We start from the raw sequence: 21702 nt of genomic DNA, 5'->3' as shown, positions 1-21702 counted from the left end.
CAACGCCAGCTCTCCCAGTCAGACAGCCTTGACACACCTCCCTGCACTCCACACTACGACACCAAAAACACCACAGTCAACGCCAAGCGAAGCCGCTGCCAGACCGCCCCCAGAACTGCCGGTCTGCGTAGGGCAGCAGCCAGCCCAGCCTGCCCCGCTTCCGTGTTCCGTCAGACCACCCTCGGTGCCACGTCCTTGGTCACAGCTCCAGGCAGGGCCGTGGTCCCTGGGCCCACAAGACGGAGCAGACCAAGCTCTCCCGGTCGATCCAGCGCCAACTCTCCCAGCCATCAAACGAAGACAAAACTCAAACGCAGACATGGACAAAGACACTGCATGGATGGCACTGGGTGAGGCCGCTGCGAATTCATGATGCCATAAGCATCCATCCATCCATTATCTGAACTGCTTATCCTGCTGTCAGGGTCGCGAGGATGCTGGAGTGGGCCAATAATGTCAGCCGCCAGGCCATCACAGGAGTGGACAGGCCGCCAGGCCATCACAGGGCCCACACACACACACACACACACACACACACACACAAATATTCATACCTAAGGACAATTTTAGTACGGCTGATTCACCTGACCTACATGTGTTTGGACTGTGGGGGGAAACCGGAGCCCTCGGAGGAAACCCACGCAGACACGGGGAGAACATGCAAACTCCACACAGAGGATGACCCGGGACAACCCCCAAGATTGGACTACCCTGGGGCTCGAACCCAGGACCTTCTTGCTGTGAGGCCACCACACTAATCACTGCGCCACCGTGCCGCCCCGCCATAAGCATTATGCCACTAATTAATTAAGACTGGCATTAGCAGCTTTGTTTTTGGAAACGAATGATCCGCTGTGGCGACCCCTAACGGGAGCAGCCGAAAGTAGTAGTAGATTAGCAGCTTTGTTTTAACTCAACACGTGTACTGGAAGTTACAGTATAGTTGCAAGCCAACAACATTTACACACACTTTATTTATTTATTTATTTTTGTGGAAAACTTCACACCATGTGCCATGCGTCTGTCTAGCGCCCTGAATGAAAGACTACCTGATGGCCTAATGTCGGCGAAAAATGTCAGCAATTTGGAGCTATTTTACAAAGACTCATTTACAGACTTCAAAGTAGATGTTTGTGAAAAGCGTTTGACAGAAATGCTAAAGGAGTATGCATCATTAAAGAATCCACCACTGCAAATTTAATTCACCACTTCAAAACGCAGCATTTCGAGGGGCATGAGCAACCTCACATCAGACTTCCCTCAGCAGTCCTTCTGCCTGGTTTGACTGTATAACCCGTTTGTGTTTTACTTACTGTGTAATTCTTTGTAGTTCAAAAAAAACAAAACTTAAAAACTACCGGCAGCCACAGGCTTTGAAAATGCACTTTTTTCGAGTTATATCCTTTAGAGAGGCCTGAATGTTTTAAAGGGTCCCTAAGTTTTTTTCATCCATGTAGCTTTGTCATGACATTTTCACTGAAAAGCATAAATCCAAAGCAAGATGGATTTATACAATTGTTCAAGTTTTGAAAAATGAAATAACAACTGCATCAGTGTCAGATGGTTGAAATACTTCATTTTGTGTCAAGAAATGTTATTTGGTGAATCCCTGATTATGGTTATGTATGTGTGTAACAGTGTGTGAGAGTGCGGCACGGTGGTGCAGTGGTTAGCACGGTTGCCTCACAGCAAGAAGGTCCTGGGTTGGAACCCCAGGGTTTTCCAACCTTGGTGTGTCGTCCCGGGTTGTCCTCTGTGTGTAGTTGGCATGTTCTCCCCGTGTCTGTGTGGGTTTCCTCCGGGGGCTCCGGTTTCCTCCCACAGTCCATAGACATGTAGGTCAGGTGAATAGGCCATGCTGAATTGTCCCTAGGTCTGATTGTGTGTGTGTGTCTGCCCTGTGATGGCCTGGTGGCCTGTCCAGGTTTTCTCCCCACCTGCCACCCAATGACTGCTGGGATAGGCTCCAGCATCCCGCAACCCTGATGAGGATAAGTGGCTAGGATAATGAATGAATTGATGGATGTGTGAGAGTGGTTGTCTTGCTGTTCTCAGTTTGTTATAGCCTCACAAGCGTTTTGAAGTTGTCTCTCTGCTCTCTTATTTTCCTGTCTTTTATTCTCACTCTATTTTTCCATCTCTCCCCTTCACGCCAGGCCCTGAGTGAGCGTTTCTGTGGGGAGATCTCAGACGATAGGAACACTCTATATTCCTTCTTCCCTGATGAATACTTCACCTGCTCCTCTGTCTGCCTCAGCTGCAAGTAAGCCAGAGAGAGCACTGCCTTCATCGTTTTTACTTGTTCTAACTCAGTATACAGCACCTTGTTGCTTAATTTGGACCTAAAAAACCCAAACCAGACTCAACCCAACTTGTGCAAGCTACAGTCCAAACACAAAAACAATGCCCAACTGTATACTTCCTGTGAAGACAGTGTACAAGGTGCTGTAATATTTTGTAATGAATTGATCATTTAATTCAATTTATTTGAATTTATCTATTGGACAGTTAACTTCTGATAACCGCATTTTCAACATCTTCAACATCAATGGGGCAGTAGATTAGATAGATAGATGGATAGATAGATGGATAGATAGATAGATAGATAGATAGATAGATAGATAGATAGATAGATAGATAGATAGATAGATTAGGCAGGTAGGTAGGTAGGTAGGTACTTTATTGTCCTACAAGAGGATATTTGTTTTCACCTTTTGTACAGAGCCTCCCATACAGTAAATAAATGTGCACATACTATACATACCACAGAACTGGTATGTATGTATGTATCCCTGGGCGCTGCATGGCGGCTGCCCACTGCTCCTAGCTACACAACTAGGATGGGTTACATGCAGATCATGAATTTTCCCGCAGGGATCAATAAACTATATCTGTAATAAAGTATATCCAGAACATACATAGTAAACAGGGGGACAAACTACATTAACACAAGAGTTAATTTAAAGGTTCAGTATGCAGGCGTGTCGTCATTCCAGCCAGGTCATATTTGACTGGTCTGACACACTGGACCCCACACATGTCGACAGTGCAATATGACACATCGGGTTTCTTTTCATGCCCTCATATGACATCTCAAAATCAGGGAGGTTGGTCAAAAATTGTGTTTTACCCTACTACAAAGAGCAAGCATAGGTTTTCTCCCTTAAATCAGCCATGTGATATGGTCCTTTCTTTGGTTGATATTAAGATCAGAACAATCCTTTTACTACCCAAGGGACATACCAACCTGCTTTTAGCTCAAAGAAAGTGATTAAAGTGGTCTTATTGTGCGTTTCTGGGTTTTCCCCTTTCCTTTAGTGTGCTATATAGCTGGGAGGTGCATGTAAAACATCTGCAGTTACAAAGCCCAAAGTCCACGCCAAAGGGAGGTATTCTCTCTGACAGAAAATACTGCCTGAAAGCGTTTGTTTTTTAGACCAGTGTTTTCTTCCATGAGTTATCGACGTCACTATGTAACACCTTCATAATGCTCGCGTAGCGGCTAGTTTGGCCCGCCTTCAAACAAAGTTCAGTCTAGTGGACGGGTCACAGATTTTGGTGTAACACCGGGAAGTTTGGTTAGTGCATATCACAATGTCAAGAAGACACCGTTTTCTTCGGTGCGAAGACAAATTCCCTTTGTATGGACTTCCAAAGGAAGATGAAATGAAGAATAAGTGGTGAAAATTCTTTTTTAACACTATTCCTCAGCAGTACAACCTCAACCTTTTATGTCCCCTTCATTTTACTGAGGGCTGCTTCCTGAACCAGGCACAGTTCAGTGCTGGATTTTCGATTTGTTTGCCTTTCCTAAAGAAGAAAGCGCCAAACAACATTGGATAGTTTCTCTTTTTGGGCCAACAACAGCCATATGCCAACATGTTTGTTTGTTAACGCCGCATTTTCAGTCAGGCTGGTGCTAAAAGATGGGGCTGGTCCATCTGTATAGGGCTGTGGTGAGGAGTCAGAAGCACAAGCTGTAAGTGACATTATATCACTGAAATGTTTGTCTTCTATTGATAATCAGACCAAATGGCTTGGTAATGCAGTTTCAGTGTAGACAGACAGTGGGGGTATACAGTGAAGCCAAAGTTATTTAGGGAGCTAACAGCGATTTGCTCAAAACAATACAGCCATGCACAGAGCAGTCAGATTACATGCCTTTATTTCAACTATAAATCATGACTCAAAATCATGACGTTATTTTCACAACCGCTGAGGATAAACGTTCCCATCCCCCAAACACAATTTCTTACAAGTAATAAGCAATCAACTATAATTTTTATAATACCAAAAGCAATTATGCTCAAGCGAAGATATTTCAAGCCAAGAGCCTGTCAAACTACGGTCTTCTTGGTAAATGTATGTACACGTTCTTGCAAAACAGTCTATTTGAGTAGTATTATAGGCATTTAATGTACTCCAGCATAGAAATAACCAACGCTGTAGGGAGATACTATACAGTTATTTGGCGACAGTGGAATAACATTTTACTAGCTATGTAACCTTTATTTCCTGACAGCAGATGTTTCCTACTTCAGTCAGCATTTTAGCACATTTCCCACATGTACACTGATCAACGGGGGCATATACAGAAACATTTTTATATGCGGCTTGTGACTGAAAGCGGGTAATGAGCATAATATTTACCAGAGATCTTTTTCTTTCGGCTGCTCCCGTTAGGGGTCACCACAGCAGATCAACCGTTTCCATTTCTTCTTGTCCTCTGCATCTTCCTCGGTCACACCAGCCACCTGCATGTCCTCCCTCACCACATACGTACATAAACCTCCTCTTTGGCTGTCCTCTTTTCCTGTTGCCTGGCAGCTCCATATTCAGCATCCTTCTCCCAATATACCCAGCATCTCTCCTGTCCAAACCATCTCAATCTTGCCTCTCTTGCTTTGTCTCAAAACCGTCCAACCTGAGCTGTCCCTCTAATATACTTGTTCCTAATCCTGTCCTTCTTCGTCACTCCCAATGGAAATCTTATCATCTTCAACTCTGCCACCTCCAGCTCCGCCTCCTGTCTTGTCATCAGTGCCACTGTGTTCAAACCATACAACCAAGCTAGTCTCACAGCCATCTTGTAAACCTTCCCTGTAACTCTTGCTGGTACCCTCTGTCGCAAATCACTCCCAGCACTCACTCCACCCTGCCTGCACTCTCTTCTTCACCTCTCTTCCCCTCGGGTATGAATAAAGTATTCTGAGTCTGATTCTTCTGCACTCCCCATTACTTTGGACAGTCTGGTAAGTAATATTTACCAGAGATGTCCTGCTATAATCTTTGTCACTGTGGATGTTGGTGCTGTCCACTCTCATATTCTGGAGCGTATTCGGGCTCAAACATGCACAGGTGGATTTGAGAAGTCACTATTTCCAAACAAGAACAAGAAATTATGTTACTTAGCAGGTTTACAGTTTGCGTACAGAACCTCCCACACCAGCGTTGTATCGAAATCTGTTTCCCTGTCGAGCTCTGTTACCCTGTTTCCCCTTGGCTGGCTTCCTTAAATTGGCCAATCAGAAGAAAGCGGTGGGCTTTGAGGGTGGGGGACCTTAAAGAGACAGCTAAAACAGCTGGTTTCAGACAGAGAATTAACTGAGGGGCTTCTTAAAGGGCCAGTATAAGATAAATAAGGATTTTTGTGAACTGTAAATCATGCAAATCTACTCTAGTGGAGCTCCAGAATAAAAATATAAAGCTAGAACAAGCATGATATGGCCACTTAAAAGATTTATTTCCTCTTTACATCTGCCATGTTGGTTTAAACCATTTGGTATTATGTCTCCTTCTAGTGCACGCTGTAGGAATGGAATGAACCATTTGAGAGACAGAGTCCCTCACATGGCAGATGGGCTGTGCCAGTATGCACACCAGTACAACAACAAGGTTCTCATCTGCAAGGCAAGTCAGACATATAAGCAAACAAACCCCATGGAATTAATGGAGGACATCTTTCACCTTAGATGGGGGATGGGGTGCAACATGGCTCAGGAGGAAGAGCGGGTCATCTAATAATTGAAAGGTTGCTGGTTTGATCCCCGGCTCCTCCAAAGAGCATGTCAAAGTGTTCTTGAGTAAGACACTACTGATGAGCAGGTTGGCACCTTGCATGGCAGCCTCCGCCATCAGTGTATGAATGTTTATGTGAATAGGTGAATGTGAGGCATACATTGTAAAGTGCTTTGAGTGGTCGGTAGACAGGAAAAGTACTGTATAGATGCAGACCATTTACCTTGTTTGTATTGACATTCAGCTGTGATAATTCACAAAAGTAACACACTGAGTTTGTGTGCATGTGCTTCTTCCTCATGGTTCCAGAGGTGCTATGAAGGAGGCAGAGAGGTCATAGTGGTGCCCAAGACCTCAGCTTCCACTGACAACCCATGGCTTGGACTAGCAAAGTATGCCTGGTCAGGGTATGTACACACACACATACACACACACTTTTACATCATCACACTATGTTTTCTGTTTTTCATATGTTCATCTATCCTCACCATTCTAATTCTCTCCTTCCCCAGCTATGTATTGGAGTGTGCTAGCTGTGGTATAATCTACCGCAGCAGACAATACTGGCTCAGTAACCAGGACCCTGAAAGCAGCGTGGTGAGACCTGAGGTCAAGCATGTATGGGAAGGGGTGAGTTGTCCAGTATGTTCCTTCTCAGTTACTCTCCTGCTCTCCTTCTACTCATAATGAAAATGGGTGGGTTTGAGAACAGTTACAGCCCATCGTACCTCAAAATCAAAGTCAAGTCAGTTTGATTTGTATAGCCAATATCACAAATTAAAAATTTGCCTCAAGCGGCTTTACAGCAACACAACATCCTATCCTTAGACCCTCGCATCGGATAAGGAACAACTCCCTAAAAAAACCAATCCTTTAACAGGGAGAAAAAATGGGAAGAAACCTCAGGGCGAGCAACAGAGGAGGGCTCTCTCTCTCAAGATAGACAACGTCCAATGGATGTTGTGTTTACACAATTTACAGAATACAACATTGAAAGAGGATAGCAGAATTGTAATGGAATTGTAAAATATATGAACAATATGATGAGGAGGATGCCAAACAGTGTCCACACGCCACTGCAACAGCCCAGGACCTGAGTCACATGACCAACATCACCATGTAAAACTTTTTTTTTTAATTCTGTTCTCCAAAAGTAAGCTATCCATTTACAACCTAGAATACAAGGCAAAACTCATACTTAGCTGTCACATGCTATCAGTCCCTTTTATCAAAAGTTAAATGTAGGCATGCTTGTGATGTCCAGTTCTTCTCAGAAAACAGATCGCTGAGTAAAAGCTGCATACATTTCCATACCAAGATGGATGATGGCACTGTACTATGGCGATTCGCAACGAGCTACTCTCACATTTTTGTTTGTTTTTGTGTTATATGTTGCTTTTTTTGTACAAAACGCATCTTACACGATTACCTATGATCTCCAGACTTTACTGGACATAAGATTAGACATTCTCAACAGCTGGAAGCTGCAGGACTTGCCGAGAAATTACCTACAACAAACAGGTACCACCATGGAGTAATGACCACAGACAGCGCTGCTGGAGGTGAGGTAAATGAGGCGGTGCCCTGGTGACGCTACGATGGTGTCCTATCCGGCCCCTGATTCCAAGCATACTGCTGTCTAACGTCCAGTCCCTCAACAACAAGCTGGATGAACTTCATTGCCAAATAAGCTCTCAAAGGGACATGAAGGACTGCGTGTGTTCTGCTTTGCATAAACTTAGCCTGGCCCAAATACATCTGATAGGGCTGTACAACTTGAGGGTTTTTCTGTGCACCGCATGGACCATGACGACTGCTGGCAAGGTAAAGGGAGGCGGTGTGTGCTTCTTTTTTAACAATTCATGGTGCACTGATGTGGAAATATTCTATCAGTCCTGTTCACCAGTGTTGGAACAACTAACAGTAAGGTGCAGACCATTCTATCTCCCAAGGGAATTCCCCTGCGTGTTAACTGCCGTATGCAGTACGGCCACAAGCTACTGCTGCAGCAGTGCTGGACGAACTGTATGGAACCATTAGTGGCAGGAGAACTTGCACCCTGAGGCCATTACAGTTGTGGCAGGGAACTTTAACCACTGTAACCTGAAATCTGTTCTACCAACATTTTACCAACATGTCACCTGCCCAATAAGACTCAACCAGTTACACCACGGTCAAGGCAGTTTACAGGTCTATCCCACGACCTCACTTTAGGAAGTCCGACCACCTGTCAGTGCTCTTGCTCCCTGACTACAAGCAGAAAGGGAAGTGCATACAGCCCACTGTGAGGACAGTACAGTGCTGGACTACAGAACACGAATCTAAACTTCAGGGATGTTTTGAATCAACAGACTTGTCAATCTGTTTAAAGATTCAGCCTTGAGTTTGGATGAGTATGCCGAATCGTTCACTGGCTTATGTTCAATTCTGTGTGGATAACTGTATCCCAGTGTGGCGTATTTGCTCCTACCCCAACCAAAAGCCCTGGTTTAACAGCGACATTTGTCTGGGGTTGAGGGAGTGTACCACCTTGAAAAGAAAAATACCTATGTCAGAATGTTGTTCATTGATTACAGCTCTGCTTTTAATACAGTTGTACCATCCAAACTGGTGTTGAAACTCAGATGTCTTGGTCTGGTCAACTCTATCTGTAACTGGCAATTGGATTTTCCAACAGGCAGGTCCGAGACTGTGAGAATGGGTAAAACATACTCATCCACATTAGTTCTTAGGACCCAGCCACTGAGGATGTACAAGCCAGTGCATTCTTGGTGCCGGTCCCAAGTCTGGATTAATGAGGAGGATTGCGTCAGGGAGGGCATCCGGCGTAAAATCTTTGCCAAATCAAATATGTGGATCATAAATCAGATTTCCATACCAGATTGGTCTAGGCCCGGGTTACCAACAACCGCCACCAGTACTGTTGGCCAGCAGGGTGCCGGTGGAAACCGTGCTACTCTTGGATGAAGGAGAAGGACAGAGGGAAGGCATGTCCAGAAGCAGCAGGAGAGGAGGAAGGGTAGGAGTGTGGAGGTGAGAGTCGGAACTTTAAATGTTGGCACTATGACTGGTAAAGGGAGAGAACTGGCTGATATGATGGAGAGAAGGAAGATATATATGCTGTGTGTGCAAGAGACTAGGTGGAAAAGGAGTGAGGCCAGGAGCATCGGAGGGGGGTTCAAACTCTTATACCATGGTGTGGATAGGAGGAGAAATGGGGTAGGGGTCATTCTGAAGGAAGAGTATGTCAAGAGTGTGCTGGAGGTGAAGAGAGTGTCAGACAGAGTGATGAGTATGAAGCTGGAAATGAAAGGTGTATTGATGAATGTTGTCAGCGCATATGCCCCGCAAGTTGAGTGTGAGATGGAAGAGAAAGAAGAATTCTGGAGTTGGATGACGTGGTGGAGAGGGTACCCAAGGAGGAGAGAGGGGTGATTGGAGTGGACTTCAGTAGGCATGTTGGTGAAGGGAACAGAGGTGATGAGGAGGTGATGGGTAGGTATGGAGTCAAGGAGAGAAATGTGGAAGGACAGATGGTGGTGGATTTTGCGGAAATGATGGAAATGGCTGTGGTGAATACATATTTCAAGAAGAGGGAGGAACACAGGGTGATGTACAAGAGTGGGGGAAAGTGCACACAAGTGGACTATATCTTACACAGGAGGTGTGATCTAAAAGGGATTGGAGACTGCAAGGTGGTGACAAGGGAGAACATAGCTAGGCAGCATCGGATGGTGGTCTGTAGGATGACTTTGGAGACCAAGAAGAGGAAGCGAGTGAAGGCAGAGCCAAGGATCAAATGGTGGAAGTTGAAGAAGGGAGTGTTGCCGAATGGCTGGGCAACCACTGCAGAGATATTGATGGGGACAGCTAGGAAGGTATTTAGTGTATCATCTGGACAGAGGAAGGACGAAAAGGAGACTTGGTAGTGGAATGAGGAAATACAGCAAAGTTTACAGAGAAAGAGGTTGGCAAAGAAGAAAGGGGATCTAGTCAGAGAGATAAAGGAAGTAGACTGGAGTACAAGGAGATGCAGCGTAAAGCAAGGAGAGAGGTGGCGAAAGCAAAGGAAAAGGCATATGGTGAGTTGTATGAGAGGTTGGACACTAAGGCTAACCAGAGGGACCAAGCTGGGAAGGATGTGCAGCAGGTTAGGACGATGAAGGATAGAGATGGAAATGTGCTGACAAGCGAGGAAGAGTGTGTTGAGAAGGTGGAAGGAGTACTTTGAGGGGCTGATGAATGAAGAAAATGAGAGCGAGAGAAGGTTGGGGAATGGTGGGATAGTGAATCAGGAAGTGCGGTGGATTAGCAAGGAGGAAGTGAAAGCAGCTATGAAGAGTGGAAAAGCGGTTGGTCCAGATGACATACCTGTGGAGGCATGGAGATGTTTAGGAGAGGATGCAGTGGAGTTTTTAACTAGATTCAAGGAAGGTTGAATCAGTTCATCTGGATACAATGGTTATTAACAGAAACGTTTCATCACTCATTTAAGTGACCTGTTCAGACTAAACTGACTACAGGTAACCTCACCCTTATAAACAATACAGTAGCATAATGACTGAAACCAACGACCAGTCTCATCTGCAAATATGGTGTGACCATTAACTAGAGTTGCAATTGCCATGTGTACTATTTGCAGAGGATTTGGGAATGTTTGCAATCACAGCATTGTAAGATGGCAACAGATAATAATATAACAATAATAATAATAATCATCATCCTCATCACATTTATATAGTGCTTTTCTAAACACCCAAAGTGCTTCACATCGAAGGGGTAACTCACTTCAACCACCACCAATGTGTTGCACCACCTGGGTGATGCACGGCAGCCATTTTGCGCCAGAATGCTCACCACACATCAGCTTGAGTTGGAGAGGGAGGAATCATTGAGCCAATTACATGGGGGGGTGATTAGGTGGCCAGATGGAGGGAACCAGTTTGGGAATTTTGCCAGGACACCAGGAAACCCCCAACTCTTTGTTATAAGTGCCACGTGATCGTTAATGACCACAGTGAGTCAGAACCTCGGTTTACCGTCTCATCCGAAGGACAGCATCTCCTATGGCACAGTGTCCCTGTCACTGCACTAGGGCATTGGGATTTGATTTTTTTTTTAAATTAAGACCAGAGGGAAGACTGCCCCTTGCTGGCTCACCAACAGCACATCCAGCAGCAACTCAGTTTTCGCAGGAGGTCTGCCATTCAAGTACTAGCCAAGCCCATACCTGCTTAGCGTCCATCATTTGCCAGAGCCAAGGTACGTGTTGGTATGGCTTCCAGCAAATTCCCAGAGAACCTAATGCCCCTTTTCCACTGCATGGTACCAGCTCGACTCATCTCAGTTCTACTCGCTTTTTTTAATTTTCCATTAGACAAAAGTTAGGGATAGTACCTGGTACCAAGTACTTTTTTTGGTATCACCTCCATCGAGGTTCCAAGTGAGCTGAGCCGATACTAAAAGGTGGCATGAAAATACCACTATAAATGAATAAATAAAATAGATAAAATATAAACATAAATAAATATATGTATATTTATTTAAATATAAATACAATCTTTAAAAAAAACTAGTCAACACACCCACAAATGGCCAGCGGGGCTTTGCTGTGAGGGAATACTATCTGCAGTGGAAAGTGAAATCCCAAGTAAAGCGAGTAGAGTCAAATAGAGTAGAGTCGAGTTGAGCCAGTACCATGCAGTGGAAGAGGGGCATTAGATTAGAGGTTTAGAATGTTTTGTGATTGTATTTGCAAATAAACATCAAACCATAAGAATTCAATTAGATCAAATATTGTATCAGATGTACTCATTGCCCCCCCGTTCAGGGATGGTCATTCCCTCTTAACATAGATGGCCTCTTTGATTCCTCCTTAGTGTAGGTAATAGTCACACCCATATTTGCATGTGAAACTGGTTGTTGGTTTCAGTCGTTATGCAACTGTATTGTTTATAAGGGTGGGACACCTGCAGTCAGTTGAGACTGAAGAGGTCACTTAGATGATGATGAAACGTTTCTCCCACTAAACATTGTGTCCAGATGAACTGATTCAACCTTCTGTGATTTTCTTGCCTGGATTATTGAGCATGCATCAAGACATTTTAACTAGATTGTTTAACACAATCTTGGAAAGTGAGAGGATGTCTGAGGAGTGGGGAAGAAGCATACTGGTACCGATTTTCAAGAACAAGGGTGATGTGCAGAACTGCAGCAACTACAGAGGTATAAAGTTGATCAGCCACAACATGAAGATATGGGAAAGAGTAATAGAAGCTAGGTTAAGAGGAGAGGTGATGATCAGCAGTATGGTTTCATGCCAGGAAAGAGCACCACAGATATGATGTTTGCTATGAAAATGTTGATGGAGAAGTATAGAGAAGGCCAGAAGGAGTTATGTTGTGTCTTTGTGGATTTAGAGAAAGCATATGACAAGGTGCCGAGAGAGGAGGTGTGGTATTGTATGAGGAAAACGGGGGTGACAAAGTATGTAAGAGTGGTGCAGGATATGTATGAGGGCAGTGTGACAGTGGTGAGTTGTGTGGTTGGAATGACAGATGGGTTCAAGATGGAGGTTGGTTTACATCAACAATCAGCTTTGAGCCCTTTCTTGTTTGTAATGGTGATGGACAAGTTGACGGACGAGATCAGGCAGGAGTCTCTGTGGACGATGATGTTTGCGGACGACATTTTGATCTGTAGCGAGAGGATGGTGCAGGTTGAGGAGAGCCTGGAGAGGTGGAGGTATGCACTGGAGAGAAGAGGAATGAAAGTCAGTAGGAGCAAGACGGAATACCTATGCATGAATGACAGGGAGGACAGTGGAATGGTGAGGATGCAAGGAGAGACGGTGACAAAGGCTACTACTACTACTACTTTCGGCTGCTCCCGTTAGGGGGCGCCACAGCGGATCATCCGTTTCCATCTCTTCCTGTCTTCTGCGTCTTCCTCTGTCACACCAGCCACCTGCATGTCTTCCCTCACCACATCCATAAACCACCTCTTTGGCCTTCCTCTTCTCCTCTTCCCTGGCAGCTCCATATTCAGCATCCTTCTCCCAATATACCCAGCATCTCTCCTCCACACATGTCCAAGCCATCTCAATCTTGCCTGACAAAGGCATTTGAGTTTAAATACTTGGGGTCAACTGTCCAAAGTAACAGGGGAGTCTAGAAGAGAGGTGAAGAAGAGAGTGCAGGCAGGGTGGAGTGGGTGGAGAAGAGTGTCAGGAGTGATTTGTGACAGAAGGGTACCAGCAAGAGTTAAAGGGAAGGTTTACAAGATGGTAGTGAGACCAGCTATGTTATATGGTTTGGAGACAGTGGCACTGATGAAAAGACAGGAGGTGGAGCTGGAGGTGGCAGAGATGAAGATGATAAGATTTTCACTGGGAGTGACGAAGAAGGACAGGATTAGGAATGATTATATTAGAGGGACCGCTCAAGTTGGACGGTTTGATGACAAAGCAAGAGAGGCAAGATGGAGATGGTTTGGACATGTGTGGAGGAGAGATGCTGGGTATATTGGGAGAAGGATGCTGAATATGGAGCTGCCAGGGAAGAGGAGAAGAGGAAGGCCAAAGAGGAGGTTTATGGACATGGTGAGGGAGGACATGCAGCAGAGGTGTAAAAACCAGGTCCAGAAAGTAAATGTCCAAACCGTGTATTTTCTCCAACCATGTTACTAAACCAGCGGATTTCATTAAGTAATTTTCCCTACCTAGTTGGGGAGTGGTGTTGACTAGAATCTGCTGGTGTAGTGCATGAGTGGAGCAAATACATGGTTTGGACTTTTACTTTCTGGACCTGGTTTTTACACCTCTGAATATGGAGCTGCCGGGGGAGAGGAAAAGAGGAAGGCCAAAGAGGAGGTTTATGGATGTGGTGAGGGAGGACATGCAGGTGGCTGGTGTGACAGAGGAAGATGCAGAGGAGAGGAAGAGATGGAAACTGATGATCCACTGTGGCGCCCCCTAACGGGAGCAGCCGGAAGTAGTAGTGGATTAGTTCTTGGGACTCAATAATAACAAAGTTGAACTTGAACTTGAATTTAACACAACCTGTCAACTTATTAATACCACCGGATTACATACACTGCTTCCGGAGTGGGGAGATGGTGGCGCAACCTTACATTTGTGGCGGCCTCACCAGGACCATCTATACAGTGTCTTTGTCCACGTCTGCATCTAAGTTTGTTTTGTCTTCGTTTGATTTCTGGGAGAGCTGGCGCTGGATCAGCTGGGAGAGCTTGGTCTGCTCTGTGCTGTGGGCCCAGGGACCACAGAACTGCGCCTGAAGAGGTAACACCAAGGGCGGTCTGACAGGACGTGGAAGCGGGGCAGGCTAAGCTAACTGCCAGCCCATGCAGACCAGCAGTCTTGATAACACCGAGGCGGTCTGGCGACGGCCATGCCTTGTGTTGACTGTGTTTTAGTGTCATCGTGAGGAGTGTGGGGACGAGTATTGAAGGTGTCTGGCTGGGAGCGCTGGCATTGGATCGGCTGGGGGAGCCTGGTCTGCTGCGTCTGGTGGGCCCAGGGACAACTGCCCTTCCGGAGCTGCGCCCGAGGAGGAAACACCGAGGGCGGTCTGACAGGATGTGGAAGCGGGGCAGGCTAAGCTAACTGCTAGCCCATGCAGACCGGCAGTTCCAACAGTCATCCTGGCTGGCGTTCGCTCTCTGGACAGTGGACATTTTGGACTGTGTTGCCCTGAGTGGACGTGTTGGTAACTTTTTGTGTTTTCGTGTTTTTTTGCTTTGCTCTCTGTTTTTGTATGTTTTTGGTGGTGTCGTTTTTGGGAAATTTGGGACGTGTGTTTTTGTCTTTTGTGTCGTACTGCTGTGGGCTGGGGGAATGGAATTATGTTTCTTGTGTGTACGCCAGTACATGATAGAAATGACAATAAATGGTTCCTGAGTCCTGATTCCAGATGAGCTTGAACTTGCATGTATAAATGTGTTGTGCCTGGGTTTCTGTGAATTCAGGAGAATTGTTTGAGACAGCAGTTGAAATCCCCTCCTTTTGCTCACATGCCACGATTCCCAGATATACTACTTTTACGACATTTTACTGAAAAAATGAACAGCAAATGTTTGTGCGTGTGTGTGTGTGTGTGTGTGTATACACAGTTAGAGATGAACTTTTTTCATGAAATGTCTACTTTCAGCCAGTCTCTTTGAAATCAGAAAAATTTGTTAAAGAAATGACAACCAGTCGGTATTATTTTTCAGTATAGTTCCACATAATTCCCAAGTCATGGGTGTGTGTCGCGGTGATTTCTCAGCTGTGATCAACCACCTGCCATGGGGGGTCCCAAGAGTTATATCAATTCAGACCCGTCTTGCTGTGATTGTAGCTCTCAGTTATGAAAAACTCATTATTTTCATGTCATGTAATTGGAAAAAAAGTCTGATAGAGTGGTAGTAGCTCAAGAGGCAGAGCAGGTTGTCTGGGAGCTGGAGGGTTGCCGGTTAGATCCTTGTCTGCTGTCAAACACGTTTAAGTGTCCATGAACAAGACCCCTAACTGCTCCGGATGAGCTGGTTGTTACCTTGCATGGTTGACACTGCCGTTGGTGTATGTGTGTGTGTGTGTGTGCGGGTGTGCGTGCGTGCGTGCGTGTGTGTGTCGTTAAAGTGCTTTGAGTGGCTGTTGCAGCTTAGAAGCAATATATAAAATGCGGTCCATTTACGCTCATTTTGGGAGCTCAGTCAGTCGGTGCACACACACACTCAACCACAGTCTCCCAACCACTGTTGTGTTGTTGTTGACCTGTCTGAATGAGAGGTGCTCGGTGGAGGTTGGGATGTTTTGGATTTTATTTCTTTTTTCTTCAAGCATTTATTATTGTTGGTAGGAGGCAATAATTTACACACTGAAAGACTCCTGTGTCTAAGTCTCCTCCTTCCTTCTGTCCTCCTATCTTTCCTTTTTTCACTTTACCCCTTTATCTATTCATCAAATCCTGTAACTCCCATGCGTCCCTGCTTTCATGCGCCCTTTTCATCTATCCAGTCGGAGGCCTTCCTGACAGACCATCAGAACGCAGCCCAGAGGGTCCTGGATGGCATGAACTACGTGATCCAGTCGGTGTCAGAGTACAGCATGGGCCCCACCAAAGCTGTCACTGCCTGGCTCACCGACCAGGTTGCACCGCCCTACTGGAGGCCCAATGCCCAGATAACTGTGAGCAGTGCAGTTGCACATGAAGACACACACACAACACAGACAGGCCCACTGAGGCCACTGTGCTATCTCCACTTGTTGTAATGAGCTGGACAGGCGGCGACAAATCGGCAGACACTTAACGGAATATTTGGCTCTTACATACACACATGCCCACACACATTGGAGTTGTGAAGCCACAGAAAGCATTTTAACTTACATAGCAAATCATAAATATGGTCATGTGCAGTGTCTGTGATGAAAAACAATGACAGTTGATATGTTTATGCATGCTCAATAATCCAGGCAAGAAAATCAAAGAAAGTTGAATCAGTTCATCTGTGCCCCTTTTCCACTACACGTACCAGCTCGACTCGACTCGACTCGACTCATCTCGACTCGCAGAATCATTTTCCATCACTGTAACAGTACCCCGCAGTGTAGCTGGTCTCGATTGATTTTGGTACCCGCTCCAGTTTTTTTGGAACCTCGACAAAGGAGGTACCAGAAAAGTGGTAACAGTTACCAAAATGCCGGTACTTTCCAGTAATGGAAAACAAAAAAGTCGAGTCGAGTTGAGCCAGTACCATGTAGTGGAAAAGGGGCACTGGACGCGTTTATTGACAGAAATGTTTCATATCACTCATCTAATTAATCTCTTCAGTCTAAACTGACTGCAGGTATGGTGGGGATATTGCATGTGAAACTAATTATTGGTTTGGGTGGTTATGACACTGTATTGTTTATAAGGGTGGGGACACCTGCAGTCACTGTATTGTTTATATGGGTGGGGACACCTGCAGTCACTGTATTGTTTATAAGGGTGGGGACAGCTGCAGTCCCTGTATTGTTTATAAGGGTGGGGTATCTGCAGTAACTGTATTGTTTATAAGGGTGGGGACACCTGCAGTCACTGTATTGTTTATAAGGGTGGGGACAGCTGCAGTCCCTGTATTGTTTATAAGGGTGGGGACACCTGCAGTAACTGTATTGTTTATAAGGGTGGGGACACCTGCAGTCACTGTATTGTTTATACGGGTGGGGACACCTGCAGTCACTGTATTGTTTATAAGGGTGGGGTATCTGCAGTAACTGTATTGTTTATAAGGGTGGGGACACCTGCAGTCACTGTATTGTTTATAAGGGTGGGGTATCTGCAGTCAGGTGAGACTGAAGAGGTCACTTAGATGATGATGAAACGTTTCTCTCAACAAACCTTGTGTCCAGATGAACTGAGTCACCTTTCTTTGAATGACAGTTGCTGCCTGTTCATCTTCTCCTTGGGCTTTCTAACTACCACCTCTCTGTCCTGGACAGGGGTGCCACGGCTGTCAGAAAGTGTTTGAAGAGGCAGAGAGGAAGCACCACTGCCGCTCATGTGGCGAAGGCTTTTGCCAGCCCTGCTCCAGCTACAGGATGCCTGTGCCAGAGAGGGGCTGGGGTGGTGCCCCTGTCAGGGTGTGTGAGGCGTGTTACCGCCACGGAGGGCTGCCGCACACCAATAGTCAGGGTGAGATGAGATACCATTCAACATTGTTATTTTTGCAATGATGGAGTTTTTACTCCGCTTTGTCACTTTATTTTTTCCTCGTCCCTCTGCGCCTTCTTTACTCATCTTTTTTTTCCTCTCGTGTGAGATTTATGTGAGTTACATGTGTTTTGTTTGTAATATTATGTGTTATCTTTTCTTTCTCTCTGTATGTCTCTCTCTCTCGCATGCCCTCTCATCTTGCTATCTCTAGTGACTACAGCAGAGCCTCGTGGTCTCATAGCTCGCAAGGTAACAGAGGTGGCCCAGAGTACTCTAGACATGGTCAGCACAGCGGTGGACTACCCTCTCTGTGAGTACTGCTGCATATTACTTTTTTTTTTCTTTCCTTTTTTTCCCCAATTGTACTTGGCCAATTACCCCACTCTTCTGAGCCGTCCCGGTCACTGCTCCAGCCCCTCTGCTGACCCAGGGAGGGCTGCAGACTACCACATGCCTCCTCCCATACATGTGGAGTCACCAGCCGCTTCTTTTCACTTGACAGTGAGGAGTTTCACCAGGAGGACGTAGCATGTAAGAGGCTCACACCATTGCCCCCAATTCCCCCTCCCCCCCTGAACAGGTGCCCCGACTGACCAGAGGAGGCACTAGTGCAGCGACCAGTACACATACCCACATCTGGCTTCCCACCCACAGACATGGCCAATTGTGTCTGTAGGGACACCCGACCAAGCTGGCGGTAACATGGGGATTCGATACGGCGATCCCAGTGTTGGTAGGTAACGGAACAGACTGCTAGGCTACCCGGACACCTGGGATTTTTATATTTTCATAGAAAGGATGGATAGTAACTACTTTCAAACAAACTCTACATAAAGCTAGAAAAAACAAGTGCACACATCATTCGTTTTATTTTGGGCTGTGGTTTTAATCAAAAAAATTCTGTTCGACAAAAACAGTCAGTTAATTATGTCAAAATGGTACAACATTGTCTGCATTATTTTTCAGGACACTTAAATCCATCCATCCATTATCTGAACCGCTTATCCTGCTCTCAGGGTCGCAGGGATGCTGGAGCCTACTAATGTATTACAAAACGTTTGCAGTCTACGATAGATAGTTTGTTTAATTAGATTTAGGAGTTTTTAAACTGATATTGTGAAAAAACTTTGACAGTTTTTTGTAAACATGACAAAGCATCAAAGTCTGAAAAGTGATATTCAGACCAGACTTGGTGCCTAAAGTGGATTTATATACTGCCTCACTGCACACTGTTGTGGATATGGTATCAATTGCAGTCAGTTTCTCTGTGCAATTATATTCAAAATCACAACCTAGATTTCCACAATTTAGAGCTCCTGAGGGACAATGTGTTAGTCAAAACTAGCGATGAGAGAGTTTAACTAACTAGTTTTTAAACATGCCATGCTTGTCAACATCAAAATACAAAATGCATTTAAACTAAAACCAGTGCCTGTTAGACATTGGCTTACAGCTATTCTGCTAATGCCATGAGTAATCACATCAAGCTCAGACACATGGACATAGTAGAGGAGGTGAGCCAAGCTAGCCAAAACAGGCAGACGGGTATCGCCCCCCTCTGTGGCGGAGCCAGAGCGGGGGCATTGGGGCGGTCGCCCCAGGGCCCACAAGGTCGGGGGGCCCCGTTTGGAGCTCTGTTGCCGAGTTTACGAGCGTCCGTGAACACACTGGGTCTTGGGACTCCGGCCTGTCCAGGGTGTCTCCCCGCCTGCCACCCAATGACTGCTGGGGTAGGCTCCAGCATCCCCACGACCCTGAGAGCAGGATAAGCGGTTCAGTTAATGGATGGATAAGGTACCAACGACCAATTTCATGTGCAAATATGGGTGTGACCATTAACTGGAGTTTCAATGGCCATGTGTACTATTCACAGAGGATGGTCACACATGAAACTGTTCGTTGGTTTCAGTTGTTATGCAGCTGTATTGTTTATAAGCGTGGGGACACCTGCTGTCAAACTGACGGCAGGTGTCAGTCACTTAGTTGAGGATTCCTCTGTCCTCTGTCCTCTGTCCAGCATCCTCTGTACACTCAGTTGTACAGTCACTTAGTTGAGTGATGAAATGTATCTGTCAATAAACATTGTGCCCAGATGAACTGATTCAGCCTTTTGTGATTTTCTTACCTGGATTATTGAGCATGCATCAAGACCTGGCTAGTCAGTTACCTAGCTTTCATTTATACAACTATGTTATTAATTGCAATTCCATAACTACTCAGAACAGTCAGTGGTTTTGACCTTAGTAAACTTGGAGATAGCTGTCTAAAGCTGACATCAAAACAATGTTTCCCAAGTCCACCCTTGAAAGAAGCATCCACAGACCTTGTTCTACTTTGTCTGCTCCCCCTGTAAGAGAAGATGTTTGACCCGAACTGTTTTTGCTCCTGGAGGGCAGACGAGTGGAAGGAGTTAACCAGATAATGTGAGCTTGTTTCCTCCCTGTCCGGTCTACAAATGATGTAATTGGATGTTATTCCTCTTTTCTTCCCAGTGGGTTCCCTTGGCATCCCCTCAAAAAACCTTGGGGATCTCTGGACTCCACTTTTGGGAGGGGCTAATTTTCATACTGTTGTATGGAGGTGGGGGTGGCGGGGGGGGAGGGGAATTGCTGCAAATCTTTGATGGTCACTATTTTTCTGCTCCCTAGGTTTTGTTAAGGGTGTAGCTCGGCCTGACTACTGGGTACCAGACCAGGACATCGTCCAGTGTCACCAGTGTTCCAAAACCTTCAACCCCGCCATGTCCAAGCACCACTGCAGGGCCTGTGGACAGGGCGTGTGCGGAGCCTGCTCCACACATATCAAGCCCGTCCCCTCCCGGGGTTGGGACCACCCAGTCAGGGTGTGTGACAGCTGCCATGCACGAAAGGGCAGCCTGTGACGTCTGCCCCCCAGGGAAACATTTCTGGACTAAAATCAGGTGACCTCGAGTCAGGAATAAGTCAGGCTTGGAAAAAAAACAAAAAACAAAGAACACTTAATTGTGGCAATACCGGTCCCAGCCATAAGGGGCACTGTCCATATAGTACCTTAACGGCAGCACTGGAATCACATTAATTTACATGCAGTGGCTCGAATGTTAGTTTGGTGTTCTATCCCCTCACAGATGCTGCAACACTAGAACTAATACTAACTACTGGGTTACAGAAAAAGTTATCTCTTCAACATACCTCGTGTTTTATGTGTGGTGAGGTAGAATCAGTTTGTTCATGTCCAACACGGTCCTTAGCTTCTCCACACTGCAGAACATATGAGTTTAAACACAGATCAAAACCCTGACAGAGAACCCCAGTGGATAATAGCCGACTATTCCGCTGTCGTATCAATTGGCAGTCAGAAAAAATCACACGGATGAAACAGGAATCCGGCGAAAAGATCAAAAGGGTAAAAGGGAAAGCTGACTTTGACTGACTAACTTCCACAAATCTTTCTGTGCTCCCTTTGGTCTATTCCAATGCCACAACACCACCTGCTCTGTGCTGAGTGCCTTGGTTCTCCATGATCAGTCATTGTCATTTGGGCAGCCTTGCAGCATGCTGTCTTCCCTCCATCTGTTGGCTACACTTGCTTGAAGAATAGGGAAACAAATGGGCAGTGAACAGTAGTACAGTCTTAGGACATAGGTTTTTATGTTATGATGGTGCACGTAAATGTACGGGTGCCACAATAAATACCATTCACTCCCTTGTGCTCCCATCACAAAGCCGTCAGAAGAATTGTATGGGGTGTATGTGTGTGTGTGTGTGTGTGTGTGTGTGTGTGTGTGTGTGTATATATATATAGATATATAGATATATATATATAGCGGTTTTTTTCCAAAACTGTCAATGGTGTTATAAGTGCTCAACTAATGAGGAGTGGAATATCAATACAGATAGAGGAATATTCCTGTATCTGTGTTGAAATATATATATATATATATATATATATATATATATATATATATATATATATATATATATATATATTCGCCCCATCTATCTCTGAC

General features: G+C 45.4%; 1 protein-coding gene across 1 annotated transcript in view; it reads left to right on the top strand.

Moving 5' to 3' along the window:
* Positions 1-21458, top strand: part of si:ch211-11n16.2 (zinc finger FYVE domain-containing protein 1) — a 28657-nt gene extending 7199 nt beyond the window's left edge. The window contains exons 5-12 of the mRNA XM_056283595.1: positions 2157-2263; positions 5802-5910; positions 6328-6425; positions 6531-6648; positions 16034-16204; positions 17501-17693; positions 17926-18024; positions 20363-21458. Of these exons, the coding sequence (XP_056139570.1) occupies positions 2157-2263; positions 5802-5910; positions 6328-6425; positions 6531-6648; positions 16034-16204; positions 17501-17693; positions 17926-18024; positions 20363-20595 (1128 nt within the window). The 3' untranslated portion in view covers positions 20596-21458. The remainder of the gene's footprint in view (positions 1-2156; positions 2264-5801; positions 5911-6327; positions 6426-6530; positions 6649-16033; positions 16205-17500; positions 17694-17925; positions 18025-20362) is intronic.
* Positions 21459-21702: the final 244 nt, after the last annotated feature.

Source organism: Lampris incognitus, chromosome 7 (genome assembly GCF_029633865.1).
Source record: "Lampris incognitus isolate fLamInc1 chromosome 7, fLamInc1.hap2, whole genome shotgun sequence".
In the NCBI taxonomy this organism is placed as follows: domain Eukaryota; kingdom Metazoa; phylum Chordata; class Actinopteri; order Lampriformes; family Lampridae; genus Lampris; species Lampris incognitus.
This window is presented reverse-complemented; position numbering and strand designations above follow the sequence as displayed.